Below are 19551 nucleotides of genomic sequence, written 5' to 3'. Positions count from 1 at the left end.
ACTGTATTAATGTTTATTTTCACCACTATTTCAAAACTTTGTAAAATGCGGTGTTACTAAACTGTATTAATGTTTATTTTCACCACTATTTCAAAACTTTGTAAAATGCAGTGTTACTAAACTGTATTAATGTTTATTTTCACCACTATTTCAAAACTTTGTAAAATACGGTGTTACTAAACTGTATTAATGTTTATTTTCACCACTATTTCAAAACTTTGTAAAATGCGGTGTTACTAAACTGTATCAATGTTTATTTTCACCATAAATTTGTAAAGTGTCCTAGATGAAAGGTTAATATTGCTATTAGGTACTTTGTAGGTGAAAGTAAAGTGATAGCTACTAGATTTGCCAAGCGACAGGTAGGAGTGACATGTTCATTTCAATGGCCGTTTTTTTCAGATTATAACTTAACATTCTAAATTTGCACAGCTCAAAAACTTGTCTTTAATCTTAACTCATCCCTTGATTTTTGTACTAAACAGATTTTGCAAACTCTAGGGAATGAAGGTGCTTTCATTAACTGCGTGTTATTTCATGATTTTACATCAACAATTGCCAAGAAATGCAGAGTTGAAACTTATTTCACATTCAATGTCCGAGCAGTGATCCAGTGTTGCCTTATGAGAGATAGCAGAAATACATATGCATGAGATGAACACTAAATATTCATGACCATCTGGATCATTGCTAGGACAGTGTTACAATTTTGGGTTTCTTGTTGGTGTTCCCCTTCAATGTTTCCTATAGTGGTGTTCCCCTTTAATGTTCCCTATAGTGGTGTTCCCCTTTAATGTTCCTTGGAGTGGTGTTCCCCTTTAATGTTTCCTAGAGTGGTGTTCCCCTTTAATGTTTCCTAGAGTGGTGTTCCTCTTAATAATTTCTGGAATGGTCTTCCCCTTTAATGTTTCCAATAGTGGTCTTCCCCTTTAATGTTTCCTATAGTGGTGTTCCCCTTTAATGTTTCCTATAGTGGTGTTCCCCTTTAATGTTCCCTATAGTGATCTTCCCCTTTAATGTTTCCTATAGTGGTGTTCCCCTTTAATGTTTCCTATAGTGGTGTTCCCCTTTAATGTTTTCTATAGTGGTGTTCCCCTTTAATGTTTCCTACAGTGGTGTTCCCCTTCAATGTTTCTTGGAGTGGTGTTCCCCTTTAATGTTTCCTATAGTGGTGTTCCCCTTTAATGTTTCCTATAGTGGTGTTCCCCTTCAGTGTTTCCTATAGTGGTGTTCCCCTTTAATGACTTCTATAGTGGTGTTCCCCTTCAGTGTTTCCTATAGTGGTGTTCCCCTTTAATGTTTCCTATAGTGGTGTTCCCCTTTAATGTTTCCTATAGTGGTGTTCCCCTTCAGTGTTTCCTATAGTGGTGTTCCCCTTTAATGTTTCTTGGAGTGGTGTTCCCCTTTAATGACTTCTATAGTGGTGTTCCCCTTTAATGTTTCCTATAGTGGTGTTCCCCTTTAATGTTTCCTATAGTGGTGTTCCCCTTTAATGTTTTCTATAGTGGTGTTCCCCTTTAATGTTTCTTGGAGTGGTGTTCCCCTTTAATGTTTCCTATAGTGGTGTTCCCCTTTAATGTTTCCTAGAATGGTGTTCACCTTTAATGTTTCCTAGAATGGTGTTCACCTTTAATGTTTCCTAGAATGGTGTTCCCCTTTAATTCTTATGATCAAACTTTCAATATAAGCATAGTATATGGAACTTCATTTTTTCATGATTGGAGTAAAGTTTAAAGTTTGATATTTATCATAGTTATCAATGTAAAACTTAGACGCAGCACACAAACTATTTGAATCATAAGAAATACTCATTTATTCCATATTAACAGGCATCCTCACACAACGCCATTTTGTCAAATCCAAATACTACAAACCATCAATCTTACTTAACTCTATTACAAATGCATACAAACAGCAAACAGAAGTCTTCTATTAAATTCTCACATCTAATACACTTCTCATCAAAATTATCTGAACGTCCAATACATTGAGCAAATACTCCATGGTAACAGAGATAGAGTTATCACATACAAGACTACACCCCTCGCATGTTGAGAAACATACCATATTATCATCATCACATCTACATAAAAGTTATTAACATACACAAGTACTAGTTGAAGTTATTAGCATTCTTAGCAGTCAGTAAGCACTCAGCGTCAACTCACAGTCTGCCTCTACTCCAAATATGTCAATGTCAATTTATCCTGTTTGGCCTTCTCTGGGGGAAACTCTCAGTCACATGTTCACAAATTTACTGAATCGACTCTCGGTTGAGCATTCACACAGCTGATGAATGACTTTCTCAATGACTATCCCAAGTCAATCCAGCATTCACACATTTCCTGATCATCCTCTCATCGTGGCACATGCTCAGTCTTCATATATCGTCATGGATACCACTCAGATCCTATTTGTACTTGCAGCTTTTCAATGTTCCACATCAATATGATACTGTTCTCAATCTCAATATTATTCAAGAACACTGAGAATACACAGTCTACACGTGACTGAATTACAACTATCAACTGTTGCATCCAAAGAAAACCTGAACACGAACTCTTCTCCAAAACAATCAAACTTACATTTCAAGCACTCTTGAATTTAAAAGTTCACAATCAGTTTGTTTTTTAAAGTCATACTATTAACACAATAAAGCAACTTCTAAACAATCAAAAGGTACTGTGGAAAACACAGTTTTGAAGGATCTAAATCGACAGATTTCAATATTTTTTTTAGTTATTTTGCTTGTATTTCTTTTCATTAATCAAGGCACATCTTAGTAATAAAGTACACCAAGTGTTGAAATTTGAGCAACAAATCCAAATAGACTAATTTTCCACAGTACATCACTTTTACATACATCAATGGTTCACTCCTAAAAGACAAGCTACCATGAAGATTGGCAAACTTTCCTTCTCACATAAAACTCTTTAAAAGATACATGACGCAATCACTCTTAATTCATTGCAAACGGTCAATAAAACTTCTCTCTGCATGTATATACAGTACTCAACAGAGCTGAACCTCAGTCAATGAAAATGTAGCACTTGAAAACCAGTATCTTGATATCAATGTAATCATACATCTTAGGTTAATCTATCAGCTAAATTCATAGTTTTATGGATCTGCCTGCCTGCCCCATGTAAGGCTGGCCAGGCATTATTCAAATACTCACACAACACAAGTGTGTCATAACTACGTATTGGCAATTACTTGAATACATTCTGAGTAGTTACCTAGTATAACTCATCACCTAAAACTTTGCGAGATGTTTTGTATCATTGCATGAGAAGTTCAGCCATTTTGAGTTAGCACACAGCTCCATGAGACACACTTTTTATGTGTACATTGTATCCCCTTGGCAAAATAGTGTGTCACTCTCTGCATACCATACATGATATAGAACTTTACATAATACATAATGTCAACTTCCAGAATTATCAAGAAACAATCAAACACCTGACTTGTTTAACAACATACACTTAGAAAATCTAGAATTTCATTCTTGGAAACAAAGTTCTTCAATGTTTTTGAATCATTTTTAGCAGACATTGATGACAACAGTCAGGACATAAATCATATCTTTTGTTCTAATTACTTTTTCCCTAAGTTTGAGTACATCAACATCAACATAACTCTTTCACAACTGGAGTAAATATTTAACACTGGCAAATCTCATACCATCTCTCACAAAACAAGCTACCTTCTGCATGCCAGACACAGCCAGCTTTCAACATTTGTCCTTTAACCTTTCCAGGAACATTGCAATCCATACCATGCCTAGTTTGTGAGAGGTGCACACATGCCACTTGCCAATGCTTTACATACAGTAAAGGAATAATCAACACATAACTGCAAACTTACGCCACACTTGCTTTGTATCATACATTTGTGTGGAAAATGAGCTTCAAAAAGAAACTGTTTACAATTGTCAAGAGCGATCACTGTATGTAGACCATTCATTGATTGAGATGAGACTTTAAGACACAATATTCAACAACTGCAAAACATGATAATTTTGTTTCTAGTTTAAAGACATTTTTCTATTACTCTGGTTCTACTGATCAGATCATTTACAATATGGCAGTTAAGAAACTTTTGAGAAATGGATAAACAAAATTTATGGATTTCTATCTGTGTGTAATTTCACAGCATATAGTTTGACTTACTTGGTATATCCTATCTACTGTCATCAAACAAAAAATAAATTATTTTTTATGTTGCCTTTTTTGGGTGAAATACAAAATATAAAATGTCTGGCAACAGCTAAGACATGTATGGACACTTTCTAAGATTTTCATGACTGAGTTACAAAGTATTGAAGGGCCAGATGAACTTCTGTACCTAACCTTACTAAATTATGAAAAACTATATGTAAATTACTGAAGGGGCCAGATGAACTTCTCTACCTGACTTTACTGAACTATGGAAATCTATATTGTACTTTGTTAAAATGTATATATAACTGTGCTCACATAGTAATTAACTAGCACTGATGTCTACCACCCCCCTGACTTTCCACCCTGCCCATAAAACCCATCACCTCCCATACCTACCTGTCCTTGTTGACTCTGTGCCATGCTACCATCACCCATTCCACCCTGTGGAGCACCCCAGCCCAGAGACTGTTGCCCAGTATTGAATCCACTATTCCCAGAACTTTGACCCTGGGCTTGGTTTTGGCCTTGATTTTGACCCCCACCTTGCTGTCCTTGCATACCCATCATCCCTTGCATACCCATCATACCCCCCCAGCCAGATTGACTAAGTGCAGCCTGGGCTGCAGCCACCATGGCAGGGTTGATTTGAAATCCCCCCATATTGAAGGTACCTGGCATGCCACTACCCATTCCACTGGCGTTTCCACCTCCCATTCCTTGGTTGCTGCCCACTCCTTGGTTATAGCCACCTTTACCATAACCACCTCCTCCATCTCGACCTGGAAGTAAATGTATAAAGATTCAACTATTATGTGTTAAAGATGGCATTGATGATTTACAAAACCATGCACCTATGATACCACAAATGAAACTTGTAAATTTGATACATATGATGTCATTGAAAATGATACTCTATATGCTGGTGGAGATTAAGTTTGTTACAATTGGAGGGCTAGACTGTAAGATCATTATGTCATGTTGTTCAGCCCTACCAGGCTTCTTAACCACTGTTGTACTAAACTGCTCAATATCCTGTGAGTGCTGGCTGATAACATGACATGTGAATGTTGTATCTTACAGACTATTGAATGAAGGGCTAGTTCCTATGAATTCATACTTTATATATCACTGCCCATCAGTGGTGGCCATATATGCATAATGACAGGTTGCATGTGACAACTAGTAAACATGGTGACATGCACCCATTGTATCACTACATAACGTAAACATACATAGCACCTTTTTTCCCCATAAACTTCAGTACATAGCGTAAACATACGTAGCACTTGTTTTCCCATAAACTTCACTACATAACGTAAACATACATAGCACCTTTTTTCCCCATAAACTTCAGTACATAGCGTAAACATACGTAGCACTTGTTTTCCCATAAACTTCACTACATAACGTAAACATACGTAGCACCTTTTTTCCCCATAAACTTCAGTACATAGCGTAAACATACGTAGCACTTGTTTTCCCATAAACTTCCCTACATAACGTAAACATACGTAGCCCTTGTTTCCCCATAAACTTCACTACATAACGTAAACATACGTAACACTTGTTTTCCCATAAACTTCACTACATAACGTAAACATACGTAGCACTTGTTTTCCCATAAACTTCACTACATAACGTAAACATACGTAACACTTGTTTTCCCATAAACTTCACTACATAACGTAAACATACGTAGCACTTGTTTTCCCATAAACTTCACTACATAACGTAAACATACGTAGCACTTGTTTTCCCATAAACTTCACCACATTATACTTAGCGTAAACGTAAATTAATGTAGATTAGCTGACAACAGTATAATCTGTATGTTTACATTTTTTAATTGTCAACAGCAATGACAAATCCAATATGACCACTACTGAGTTCAGGATTACTTGATACACTTAACTGTGGAAGCTGATGATGGGAAATAGTTTGTGGAGTGTCAATTGAAGGGTTGGTTGGTTGTGGTAATAGTGCATAGGAGTGTCAGTTGAAGGGTTGGTTGTGGTAATAGTGCATAGGAGTGTCAGTTGAAGGGTTGGTTGTGGTAACAATGCATAGGAGTGTCAGTTGAAGGGTTGGTTGTGGTAATAGTGCATAGGAGTGTCAGTTGAAGGGTTGGTTGTGGTAATAGTGCATAGGAGTGTCAGTTGAATGGTTGGTTGTGGTAATAGTGCATAGGAGTGTCAGTTGAAGGGTTGGTTGTGGTAACAATGCATAGGAGTGTCAATTGAAGGGTTGGTTGTGGTAACGGTGCATAGGAGTGTCATTTGAAGGGTTGGTTGTGGTAACAGTGCATAGGAGTGTCAGTTGAAGGGTTGGTTGTGGTAACAATGCATAGGAGTGTCAGTTGAAGGGTTGGTTGTGGTAACAATGCATAGGAGTGTCAGTTGATGGGTTGGTTGTGGTAACGGTGCATAGGAGTGTCAGTTGAAGGGTTGGTTGTGGTAAGTGCATAGGAGTGTCAGTTGATGGGTTGGTTGTGGTAACGGTGCATAGGAGTGTCATTTGAAGGGTTGGTTGTGGTAACGGTGCATAGGAGTGTCAGTTGAAGGGTTGGTTTTGGTAAGTGCATAGGAGTGTCAGTTGATGGGTTGGTTGTGGTAACGGTGCATAGGAGTGTCATTTGAAGGGTTGGTTGTGGTAACGGTGCATAGGAGTGTCAGTTGAAGGGTTGGTTTTGGTAACGGTGCATAGGAGTGTCAATTGAAGGGTTGGTTGTGGTAATAGTGCATAGGAGTGTCAGTTGATGGGTTGGTTGTGGTAACGGTGCATAGGAGTGTCAGTTGATGGGTTGGTTGTAGTAATAGTGCATAGGAATGTCAGTAGATGGGTTGGTTGTGTCACGATGTTAATTCTACAAAGGAATACATCATTCAAAATGATAATTGGTGTCTATTTGTAACACTTGAAAACAGTAAAGCAAAAGCATTGCACACATAGCTAATATTGATTTGAATTAAAACATTAGCACACCTGACAAACCTGTCAATTTAGCATGAGCATTTCAAGCTGACAATTCAAATAGCCTGGCAAAGTCAATTAGTTTTTATTGTTATAGCTACAATTTAACAATTTTTGTGATATTTTCACCAAGTTCTAAATATATATATATATATATATATATATATATATATATATATATATATATATATATATATATATATATATATATATATATATATATATATATATATATATATATATATATATATATATATATATATATATATATATATATATATATATAAAATCTCACATCACCAAACTGATCGTTTTTGCCACTGCCTGCTTGATATTAATTATTCATGAGCTGTGGATAAATGGAAGACCAATGAAATAAACAAAGTTTTATCAGTGACTAGTTACATATACCATTGCTAGAGTGTTTTTAATCAAGGAAAGAATGGTGAACTATGTCTACTGCAAGACGCTGATACATTGCCAAAATAAGTCTGTGTCACTGTACAAAATTTAGTAGAAGGTCAGATCAAAGGAGTGTCACAATTGAGTTGTACACAACATTACTGATAACTTAAATATCAAAATTTCAAATTTTACACAGCTCATAGTTACCAAGGTTTATATATTGTTAGATAATGACCAAACAGAACACCCTTGGAGCTGGGAGAACCCTGAATTAATAACAATGTCAATGGATTGCACGATACACAGTAATTTATTGGGGGGTGGGGGTATGATAAAAACTACAGCATGACTTTTGACCTTAATAGATTTTTACTTGCATGAATTTGCCATATCTGTTCTGAGATGTCTTCCATTTATCAATGAATTACAAAATAAAAAAGCAGAAAATGGTGCAATAGTTTTACATGATTATGAAATGTTCTAAGCACATTATTCCAAACTTGAATTAAACCAGGCATCCAAATATAAACAATTAGTTAAGTTATTAAATAAAACTTTTTGAATTCACCTTAACACCAAATAAATGACACATAGCCCACTAAACACTTGAGAAGCCAAAAGAAAGGACTTACAATACATCCAGTTTGAAGAGTTTTATAATACAGCTTTACCCTCTTGAACATTTCAAATATATAAGGAGAATCAAGGAGATAGAGAATTTTCCAAAAAGGAATCGCTTCTTGCCCCCCCCCCCCCCCCAAAAAAAAGACTATTGATGATTAAAACAAGATATTGTTTGAGAAAATTTTTTGATTGTGACAAGATTGCAGACATAAGAACTTGATCAGCACATAATGTGAGATTTGTATCTCTTGGTTGCAAAAGTAGATCATAACTACTTACATACAGTTTCTTTTATGGGACAATTACTGCCTGCCTTCTTTCATTATTTTGTAAATTTCTTTTGATGGGACCAATTTGTGAAATCTGAGAAACACTTTTAGTAGGACAATTCCCTTAAAGTCTATGATCTGAAAAAATTATTTGTCAAACACTAGATTCTTCACTATTTCTCCTTTAATTAGTGGGAAACTTCTGGTAATGAAATTGTCAACAATAGTAGAAACTGTATACGGAATGACAGTATTTTAGTGGGAAACTTCTGGTAATGAAATCATTGACAATATCGGATATAAACAGGAATTGGGGTGTAATGACAATCGTTGCAAAACCCTGTTTTTTGTACCCATTGCCTCATTCACTCCTCACAGGTATACCCAACCCATACCTTGATTGTCTTGTCCTTTCATTTGGCCGTATCCCATTTGACCGCCTTTACCTTGTCCATAACTCTTAGGTTCGGCATTGCTCACATGCACGCTGTTACCCTTGATGATGAAGTCATCACCACACAGAGACTGTGCAATGTTTGCATCTCCAAATGTGACGAAGGCAAAGTACCGGAATGGCTTTGGAATAAATACATCTTGGACTTCTCCATATGATGAAAAGAAACTAAACAGGTCGTCCTTGGTAATGTCTTCAGTTACTCGTCCTACAAACACTTTCCTGCCTGCATTCGGCATTGACATATCTCCCTGTAAACATAAAAACATAAAGTTGCAGTATTTGTACTTGTTTACAAAATACAGAATAGTCAAACACACAATAGTACAATAAATTCAATCAAATTGATTTTTGGGTTTCTACCCTAAAATCAGTGCCCAAAACACGATCATAATTTCAACCTGTAACCATACTACTTACAATGTCTCATTACTGGCATTTCAAATTGTCTGTGACTATGTTGCCGGATTAAAAGTTTACCAAGTCAAGTTGGTGGCCAGAGTAGCCAAAATCATAAACAGGAGAAATTCACCCCTGTGGGCCGTGCCAACCAGCCAAGTCAGTAGTCAGCATAGGCCAAAATATCATGTACATCTGGTCAAATCACTGATATTCATTTTTCAAAAAAGTTAAACTTTGAGGGACTGTGCACCCCTCCTGGGGTTTCAGAGAAAGGAAATGTTGGTTCATAGACTTTCCCAAGGTACTGTTGACTATGCCAAAGTATGCATGTGTATGTGTGGCATTCAATTTTTGGTGATCAATCAACAATTTCCTACAGCCAGTTTTCACCGCCTCGACCAGTTAGTTGCTTGTATCAAGGACAATTTTCTATCGTCTTGGCTTCACACACATACCCATGTGCAAACTCATTTCACTGGCTTGGACTTTGCAGGTAAACTCAAGGAAACATATTTTAATGACTCGGCTTTTAGTAGACAAAAAAATCATACGCAAACGACTTGGCTGTAATTAGTGGTGGCGATGACTGCATTCAAATGTCTGTTTTCATGTGTTAGGCAATGTGCACACAGGCCATCAGGAGAAGTCAAACAGTGTCACTGTACATGTACTGTATGTTTGTACATTCATTTTTTTAGTCCTTATCTTAGCCTTGTAAACAAACAGTCTATCTCAAGGACAAATGTCTGACTAGTAAGTATAGACTTGAGACTAAGTTTCGCCATGATTGATACATTGTTTGACAAAAGTATGAAATTATGGTGGTTTGTGGGCTATGGAAGTACAACAAGGTCTTGGACGAAACAAGACACATTTTTCGACTTTTTTTCATATGATTTTCACATGATTCACAATTTGGGTGGGAAATGAGATGTTTGTACATAGCAAGATTTTAACGTTTACACAAGATTTATCTGTCCTTGTTCTGTGTAGGCATTGAGGTATACTTCCATGGTGTAGTAGAAACTCTTACAAATGTATTTAGGTTGCATCTGGGTTGGGTAACAAAAAACCTATGTGAACCCAGCACAAGAAAGGACATATCAGTTTTATGATTTATGTCACCCCAGAGTCATCTCTGAAATTTGAATCACACAATGTACAAAAATATGTGATTTGACGATGTTCTTCCCACTTCTAGAAAGTAGTGGATCAATTTGAAAGGGTTCTCCCCACTTCTAGAAAGTAGTGGATCAATTTAGACTTCTTGAAAACAGTTAATTTAAATCAACATAACACATTCTTTGGGTACATAATTTTGCAATGCCTAAATGATTGTTTTGAAATGGAAATCTTGTCTGATAGAAGAAGATACTAGTACTAACCTTGGAATGTGGGATTTTGACATCACACCATCTACCATCAATATTATGTCTCTGTGACATCACTTTTAATTGTATCTCATAATCTTTGAAACGAATAAACCCAAAACCTTTGGAGTCACCTGTCTTTGGATCTTTCTTCACCTGTAAAATATTAACAAAGTTGTCTTCCACCATTCAATGATCACAACACTTACATACTGTCTTCTTACTTGGCAGTTCAACATGTACAAGTACAAGTATACATGACAAAGCCTGTCTAAATCAAACACACAGAGAGACACAGACACACACACACACACACACACACACACACACACACACACACAACTCTTTATTATCTCTATTGGTACAGGATATAATTTACCACAGTCCTGCTACACAAATATGAAAAATATGCCTGTTACATAGATGTAGATACCACCTCTGTGCCAGAACTTTTTTTTGCATATCCCAGTACCATAGCTGTGCACAGTAGCCACCCTTGAATCATACAACATGAACAAGTTTGAGATATTCCATGCCTGAGGATGATTTTTATACATTTTTCACTTTATTTTTATTAATTCGGACATGAGCTAAATCTTGGCTATGAAATGACAAAACTTGTGTTGTGATTGAACATTTCATGCATCAAAGTTTGTACAATATCGGTTAAAAAAGTCTTACCTGGCCCATAGTTTGTACAATACCGGTTAAAAAAGTCTTACCTGGCCCATAAGTAATTCACCAAACTGTCCAAAATATTCTTTGATCTCTTCTTCCGTTGTTTTCCATGGCAACCCTAAAACTATCAAATCTGTACATTTCTTTTCAAGTCTTCTTGTTTTTCCAACAGGTGTGTCAAGGTTTTCATCTGGTTTCCGTTTATTGTCTGTTACGGAGAAAGATGTAAAAGTGATATATTTAAATAAGACATAACACTGAAGACAAACAAAAGCGGTGAAAATATGCAGTCTTTTAACTGATACATTGTATAGTATTCTACTTTGTTCAGAGTGTTACCATGGTAATCTCAGACTCCCATCATAATTGTGTACAAACTTTGACTTGGGTCAGGTTATGCCAGCCATATATTTACTAGCTGCAATAAGCAACACTAATTTGAAATCAATATTTTCCTGTCTAAAACCAAATCATTGCTATAATTTGCAATGGTTGGCTCTGAGATCTCACTAAAAGTAGTATTTCATCAAAATGTTGGGAGGTGAACTTGTTTCATATTTACAGGCATTAATTTTCCCTCACAAAGATGTCAAGTTTAATTCTTTCCCAACCAGAACCTCCAATGACAACCTCTCAAATGACCTCACTCAGAGGTTGCGTTAACGCGTTATTTGTGCGTATTTGACGCACTATTTGACACTTGGGACGCCTTTTTTGGGATGTATGCGTCACTGGGGACGCGTCATAAACAGGGGACAAAAGGGGCTTACTGTTGGCAAATGTACGGTTATCATCTTTGCTTCGAAGTTGTAGAACACAGACATCGTGGAATTTCAGTTCTGATTGTAACTATTTATATATGTGCAGTGTGACCTGTGAAATTTGAATATGACCCATCGTATACAAAACGTTCCAACAGTTTCATGTGCCCCATGACCATTTCCTGACGTGCCGAGCACATCTTGGGTAGTTTAGAAACTACGTGATATTATAAATACTTATGCACGTGATTAGTTACTTATTAACAGACATGGTTTGGCAGAGTTTCCGTCGATAGCACGGCCTTACGCTACGGTGAAGCTTCTTCCCTCACGGGCGAAGCGATGATTAAATAGACCACATCGGTGGACAGTAATCTATGCTGAAACCTTCATGTGGATAAATTCATACTGCCACGTCGCCATTTCATTCTCACTAAAACTGAAACTTATATTGAGCTTCGTTACGGGATCAAACGCATTACGTGAATTTACAGTGAACATGGCACACGTAAAGGCGTCGTTCAAGAATAAACGATTGCAACGTAGCGACACAAAATTTGTATCGAACTTTTACAACCGTGTCTCTGTCAAATTGAAGTTCACGCTGTCGTTCATACTTCATCATTCATGTCATGGAACTTAGTTTATGCATTGCGGTTTTGTATCATGGGTTAGTTTTATGTACTCCATACGGTCCGACTCCAAGAACTGCCCTAACATTAGCTCTGGATTTATACACTGTGGGGTTTCGACACGTCTTCTCCCACTCCGCTATATATTCATCCGGAGTTCGTTCTCGAAGCACATATTTTTAGAGAGTGATTACCATAGAAAATCGAAAGTTGAGAAAGATGAAGTTAAACCTCTGTATAGCGTATTCTTGCATATAAATGCTTTCTTTTTGGAAGTACAAACTATGTACTTGTATACGGTGTGTGGGAGAATGACACTGATGTGTTCATGTACATGTATTTACATTTGCAACGTATTTAGTGTACATCTGAAAGACATGTAGTGACTGTGTGCATGCAAATTTGGAAAAGACGCACCGTAATAGGATTTTGACGCTAATTTTGGCAGGAACGCGTCCCAGGTACGCATCAGAAAAAAAGCTACCGCGACCTCTGAAACTTTTATGAACTACAACACTTAATAAAGATGAATTTTATCTCAAAAAACCTGCCTTCTGGGTCAAACCTTTTGCTTGCATTATTTATTTGAATGCAAATGTTGCAAGGTTGAAAGCAAGTCTTGGTTCTTTGAGACTCGAAATGCAATCATACTGATCAAATATATCTCACACTGTACTGAGCTGCTTTAGACTACACAAAACATGTACATGTAGGTGTATAATTTATGTGATGCAACTGCACAATCTATTTCAATTTGTGCAGATAGTTTTGTAGCTGCAATAACTGTAGCATTTGCTGTGATTTGAGGGCCATTTCATTTGTTTTTGTGCCTTTTTTGTCTCGGTATTTTAACTTGAATCAAATGCTACAATTCCTGTAACGCTAATTACGGAGCCTTCAAGACCAAAGAAGTGTTCAGGTACCCCAATTCCGTCAAAATCGACATGCAGCATTTTGAAATGGGCAGTGCGCTGACATGATATCTTGCTCACATTTTCAACATGGTCTCGTCTATTTGTGTTTGTATTACAGGAATTGTAGCGTTTGATTCGGGTTAAACACGCAACACACAAAAGGCGAAGAAGCCCTTAAAATCACATCAAATTCTACAATTAATGCAGCTAGTAGTTTTGTAGTAAGATGTCAGAATATATACCTCACACTGTACTGAGCTGCTTTAGACTATAGGTGTAGAATTTATCTGATGCAACTGTACAATCTATTTCAATTTGTGCAGATAGTTTGGTAGTAAGATGTCAGATCTGTACTCAGGTGGTTACCAAACAAAAGCCAAGGATAATAGAATAATACCTCTGTACCAGAGTTGGTTGAATAGAGATCAAAATGGCGGGGATTGAAGCAACTACAAACAAGTTTGGACTCTATTATTAGACAATGTCCCTTTCCTTTCATAAAAATTAAAATTTACCCAGACTCTTGGTCATCCAAGTGGAGAATGTTTTAGACAAAGAGATGTGAAATAGGTAGATAGTCGATCAATCGCTAATATTTGATTGCTAGGCCTGATACTGTCTTAATGCATTCAGAATGGGTTTGCTGTACAGGGTTTCACAGGACAATGTTTACTTTTAGGAACATTTGTCAGAACTGTATCCTATTTACAAGTGTATAGGTCCACCATAACACAAAAGTTAACATACTACATACTTTTCAATGTCATATTTAAAAAATACATCAACAACATAGACCACTTTCAACTACATTGTACAATAACTTCAATGCATCACACTAGTTAGTAGTAGTACTTAGCTGCAATACTTGTGGTGTTTGTCGTGATTTTGAGGGGGGTTTTTTCTTCTATTTGTGCTTTGTTTTCGTTCCGATGCACTTCCAGTTAAACATCGGAACAAAAGAATACACATAAACAGAAGAAAAACGCCTCAAAATCACAGCAAACTCTACATTTTTTGCAGCTACTACGCACTAGTGTTGTTTGCCTTTAAAATCAAAATCCCTAACCCTAACTTTTCACACAATGTACAAACACGAAAACCTGGCACCATAACGATCGCATTTTTTGCAAAATCATGCAGAGTATCGCAAAATTAGCCATGTCATTTCCCTTTCTCATCATGGAAAAATAAGTGGGGTGATAACTAAATATGTCTAAATTACACGGTACATGTCTAAGACTAAATCAAAGTACGTTGAATTGAGATGGCGATGGCAATTGTATTGTAAGTTGCAGGGACAAAAGCCTTCCCCACGCCACGCTGCTTGCTTGAGCATTCTCGCGTGCACACGCCGTAGTTCACATGTTCGTACAACAAAATATAAACCTACCCTTTGGATAAACTGCAAAATAAACACCGGCATTCCACATTTCCTGGGGAGGATGTATAATTCCTTCAACAACTCGCAACGCCCGCCATCCGTTCGTTTCAGGATTTCTGTAGCGGAGACCACAGGCTCCTGGAAACTGAGACAAAATGGTAGACATCAGAATGCTACCATCGACTTCCAGAGGCATTTCTATTTCCTCTTCGCCTTCGTCTTCTGCAACGCGTATATAAGCCGTCATGTTGTGTATGGGTTGTAGATTTAGGATATCTAAAGTAACTGGGCAAATGTATGAGGAAACACTGGAAGAAAATTCCCGACAAATTAAAGGAAAGTGATATAGAACGTTGGGACGTGGCTCACTCTATGCCTAATTAATTAGCAAGAATGTTACAATCGTAGAGGGCGTTGTCACATCTCTATAGAGGGCGCTCAACATTCTCCACGCTTTGATCACGATCACAAATAAACCTGTGTCTAGTAACTACAGGCACAACGCTTTTATTGAAATTGAAATCATAATTATATGAGAATAGTATTATAACAATTTGTTTTTTGTCATTCCTAGTTAAGCGCATTTGTATTTATTTTAATTCATGCTTGCATGAACTACATTATATATCATTATGAGGTTAGGCCCTAAGGCTTAAAAAATGTGTTTGGTTCCTGCTACCCGACCCTCCTCCTAGTTTTCCACTGTCGACCCTAAACTTTTATTTACACATTCAAGAAAAAAATAATAAAATCACGAAAATTGTGTGAAGTCTCGCCAGAAATAGTGGATGCGGAAACTGACATCAACTTAAAAAGACAATATAAAACTGTTCTTCCAATTTGTGATGGCTGTACATCTGATGTAAAGAAACCAACAACACAACACAGAGACCATATGGAAAACAACGGAAAACATAACTACCTGAACTAGACTCTCACACATGAAAACAAATATAATCAAAAAAAAAAGTTTTAAAAAATCTACCCACCTCACCTATTCTAAAATTGAGCGTAATCGGAACCACACATTTTTTAAAAGAATAAGTGTTCAGTTATAACAATTATGGAAGATAAAATTTAACATTTTTACATTTACGATGAATAAATATAATTTACGAATCACGATGAAAATATTAGAGTTTACATTTTACAATTACAACTGAGAAGTTGATGGAACTGCATTCTAATTTCATCAGATTAGGAGTTTACTAACATGAATACATCTACGACGGTGATTCTTCTTCTCATGAAAAAACATAGGAAGTGGGATAAGTGGAGAGTGTCTCCTTACACTGTTGATGCGATGGTTTGTGTGATCGTTTGCTTTTTGGGATATAGCTAATTCTAAAAGCAGAAGGGAAGTACTACAATGAGCGACTGAGTGGGGGGGGGATGGGTTCGGGATGAAACATTCCCGCCGATGAAACTTTTTGAAATTTTGGGACCAAAAGTATTATGGGCTATATTGACGTGTTAGCTGATGAGGCGGGTGAGAATATGCTTGTGTATGCCTTAATATTTCTGGATCTGTCTGTCTGTCTGTCTGTCTGTCTGTCTGTCTGTCTGTCTGTCTGTCTGTCTGTCTGTCTGTCTGTCTGTCCGTCTGTCTGTCTGTCTGTCTGTCCGTCCGTCCGTCCGTCCGTCCGGCTGTCTGTCTGTCTGTCTGTCTGTCTGTCTGTCTGTCTGTCTGTCTGTCTGTCTGTCTGTCTGTCGGTCGGTCGGTCTGTCTGTCGGTCTGTCTCTCTCTCTCTCTCTTTTTCTCTCTATATATGGAGAATAAAATTGACACTCGAATAAAATCAAAACTCAGAAGCAGTCGTTTACTTTGTACGTTTGCAATTGTTCACTTCATTTACCTACCGTATATTCAATCATGAGGCAAATGTGTGTCTGCCTTTATATCTCATTATAGGTGCAAATGAAACCATATACTAATGTACAATGTATTTAGTGCAATATTTGGGGAAAATATTGAAGTTCTCTGACTCTATCGGCTTTCAATATTATGTAAGTTTTGAAATGTTCCGCCACTATTTAATCTAAAATGGCCCCTAGGTGTCCTTATACTTTGAAAAAAAGTGATCACCGTGAGATCTCGAGGGGAACGTCCCCCACACTCTCCCCACTATCGACCGTGGTGGTGCTACTTATCTTCCAAGTCAATATTGAGGGGGGATCCCTGCTAACTAGTATCTCCAAGCATAGACTACAACCCAATGAAATTTCTCCTTGCAAAGCCCACATCTATTTGTAAAGTAATCTCTAGGGACCGGTCAGTTTCTTCGGCCGGGGGGAGGCGGTGGATTTGTAGGGGGGTCATCCTGTTTTTTAAATTGGCAGTAGGGGGAGGGGGTCATGCTGTTTTGAAAATTGTGGATGGGGGGGGTCATTATGTTTTGGATTGTGATGGAAGAAAAAAATCCTTTTCTACAATGGCATATAGCCTTCTCTGAAATGTGTTACATGTAAATATTTGTTCTTGTCCATGTTTCTTACATGAATTCTTTAATATTACTTATTAGTTCAAACATAACTATACTTATACATATACATGTATTACCTAGCTACCACACTAGTTACAGAACATGTCATGTAAATGCTTGGCTGTTTCACAATCAATGCTTCACTTATATTGCACTTTGGGGCAAAAGTGAACTTGAAGGTTTCGTAATGTAATCTTCATAGTTTATAAAAGAAGTTAATCTTAATTATTCTACTCGTCAGTATGAACTTGTCAGAAGGGATTAATACACTTTCTATTTTGGACACTACATGTTATTGACATTACAAATCACTGCATCTCATCAGATTCCAGTTTCTATTATACACTAGGTATGACTACCTAAAGTTCTCTAACATACCAGTGACTTTACTATACATGCAATATTAATGCCCCTATACCAATGTTACGGGCCCATTTTTATGTGACATGTGAAACTCATTTAAAACTTACATTTATGTTAGCTTTTCGAAGCTTGCAAATATTACCTCAAAGGCTATGAATAACTTAAACATTGCCTTAACAGAATAAAAAAAATCCAGATCTGCCAGGGGGAAAACCCCAAGGACTCCCTCACCCCCATCAGAGGTCACTCATACATTCAACCCACAATCAGATACACCAACAACCTCATAATGGTATTAAACTTTTCTTAAATATGTTCACCCTATTCTAATTTGAGATGATATTATTATTTAAAGATGTGAAATGTTCGCCAAGATAGTCAAAAATTGTCTTAAACTCCAAATCTCCCCTACCAATGATACGACCATTAGATGTGCTGACCTTTACTGCATGTATATAATGATGCCATTTAACTTTTTAAGAACATATTTCAACCCTATGTAAGTTATAAAGAATAGTTTCTCATACTTGATGGTGCTTGATGGTCTTGTAAAGCATGGATTGAGTTATTGCTTGAAAGAGACTGAATAGCCTAAAAATTGGTTTTATGAGTAAAAACCCTCCAGCGCTTCTAGAGGGAGACCCCCTCAGACCCCCACATGAAGTGGACATATCCCAGTCTCAAGCTCTTCCCCTCTTACTGTCAAGATGCTATCAAGTATATTTCAAAAGTATTTCAACCCTGTGTAGTTACTTTTTACATGTTGGTTCTGTCTTGTAAAGCTTGGAAATTATTGTCTGAAAGGGTCTGAATAGTCTCAAAATTGACTTTTCAGAGTGAAAAAACCCCAGGGCTTCTAGGGGAGACCCCCTAGGACCCCCCCCCCATAGTAGACGTACATATTCCCTTCTCAAGCTTTCCCCTTACCTTTCACTGCCAAGATACTATTAAACTCATTTTGGAATATATTTACCCTGTGTAGTCAATAATTATAATTATGATAGTGCTAACCTGGGATCTCATAAAGTAGATGCAAGACAGTCAAGCAGCCCACACTGAGTCACAATAAAAAATACCTGTCATGTGAATATTATATATAGGCGGGGGGGGGGGGGGTGATCATGTTTTAGAATTAAGGGTTAGGGGGTCAGCCTGTTTTTGGTTTTACAGATAGGGGGTCAGTGACTTTTGGTCTGCCTGATTTAAGAATCCCCCAGGTTGGAGAAACCGACCGGTCCCTTAGTGTGGAAGGCAGCAAGGATAAGATGTCCCCGATAAACATGATGTTACAAGACAAAGGATCAACAAAGACAATACAAAGCCAGTCTGACAAGAGCTCAGCATGGAGAAGATATGAATGGTTCTGCCATGTATATGGAAATAACTGATCAAACATCAACTGCAGATATTGAGACTTGAACAGAGGAGGAAGCTACTCACGAATCAAGGCTATCATAAATGACAATTTTTGAAGAGGATATATATTTGAGGCAGTTGAGAGGGGTTGTGAAATCATGACATCACCGAAACTAACCATTCTAAAATCACAATATTGCTGTGAACAATGATTCCAGACATTCCATGTTGATCAGCAGTGTGTGTATTTAGCAAAAATGATCATGGTTTTAGCTTCACTCTATCAGGACCTGTGTATGACGTACGCCATGAATTTACTCAGCGCA

General features: G+C 37.2%; 1 protein-coding gene across 3 annotated transcripts; it reads right to left on the bottom strand.

Moving 5' to 3' along the window:
• Positions 1 to 1783: 1783 nt before the first annotated feature.
• Positions 1784 to 15404, bottom strand: LOC144451368 (TAR DNA-binding protein 43-like). Of its 3 annotated transcripts, none has more exons than XM_078142187.1 (5): positions 15033 to 15404; positions 11380 to 11543; positions 10673 to 10813; positions 8821 to 9136; positions 1784 to 4942 (listed from the first exon to the last, which is right to left on the bottom strand). In XM_078142187.1, the coding sequence occupies exons 1-5, from the start codon at positions 15268 to 15270 to the stop codon at positions 4503 to 4505; spliced, it is 1299 nt and encodes a 432-aa protein (XP_077998313.1). In that variant the 5' UTR covers positions 15271 to 15404; the 3' UTR covers positions 1784 to 4502. The 3 variants fall into 3 exon arrangements, with proteins under 3 accessions (XP_077998313.1, XP_077998312.1, XP_077998314.1); XM_078142186.1 differs by having other exon boundaries at positions 8827 to 9136; XM_078142188.1 differs by having other exon boundaries at positions 8878 to 9136.
• Positions 15405 to 19551: the final 4147 nt, after the last annotated feature.

The sequence above is a fragment of the Glandiceps talaboti genome, chromosome 21 (genome assembly GCF_964340395.1).
Source record: "Glandiceps talaboti chromosome 21, keGlaTala1.1, whole genome shotgun sequence".
Taxonomy (NCBI): domain Eukaryota; kingdom Metazoa; phylum Hemichordata; class Enteropneusta; family Spengelidae; genus Glandiceps; species Glandiceps talaboti.
The sequence above is the reverse complement of the archived record's forward strand: the minus strand, read 5'-3'. Positions and strand labels throughout refer to the sequence as shown.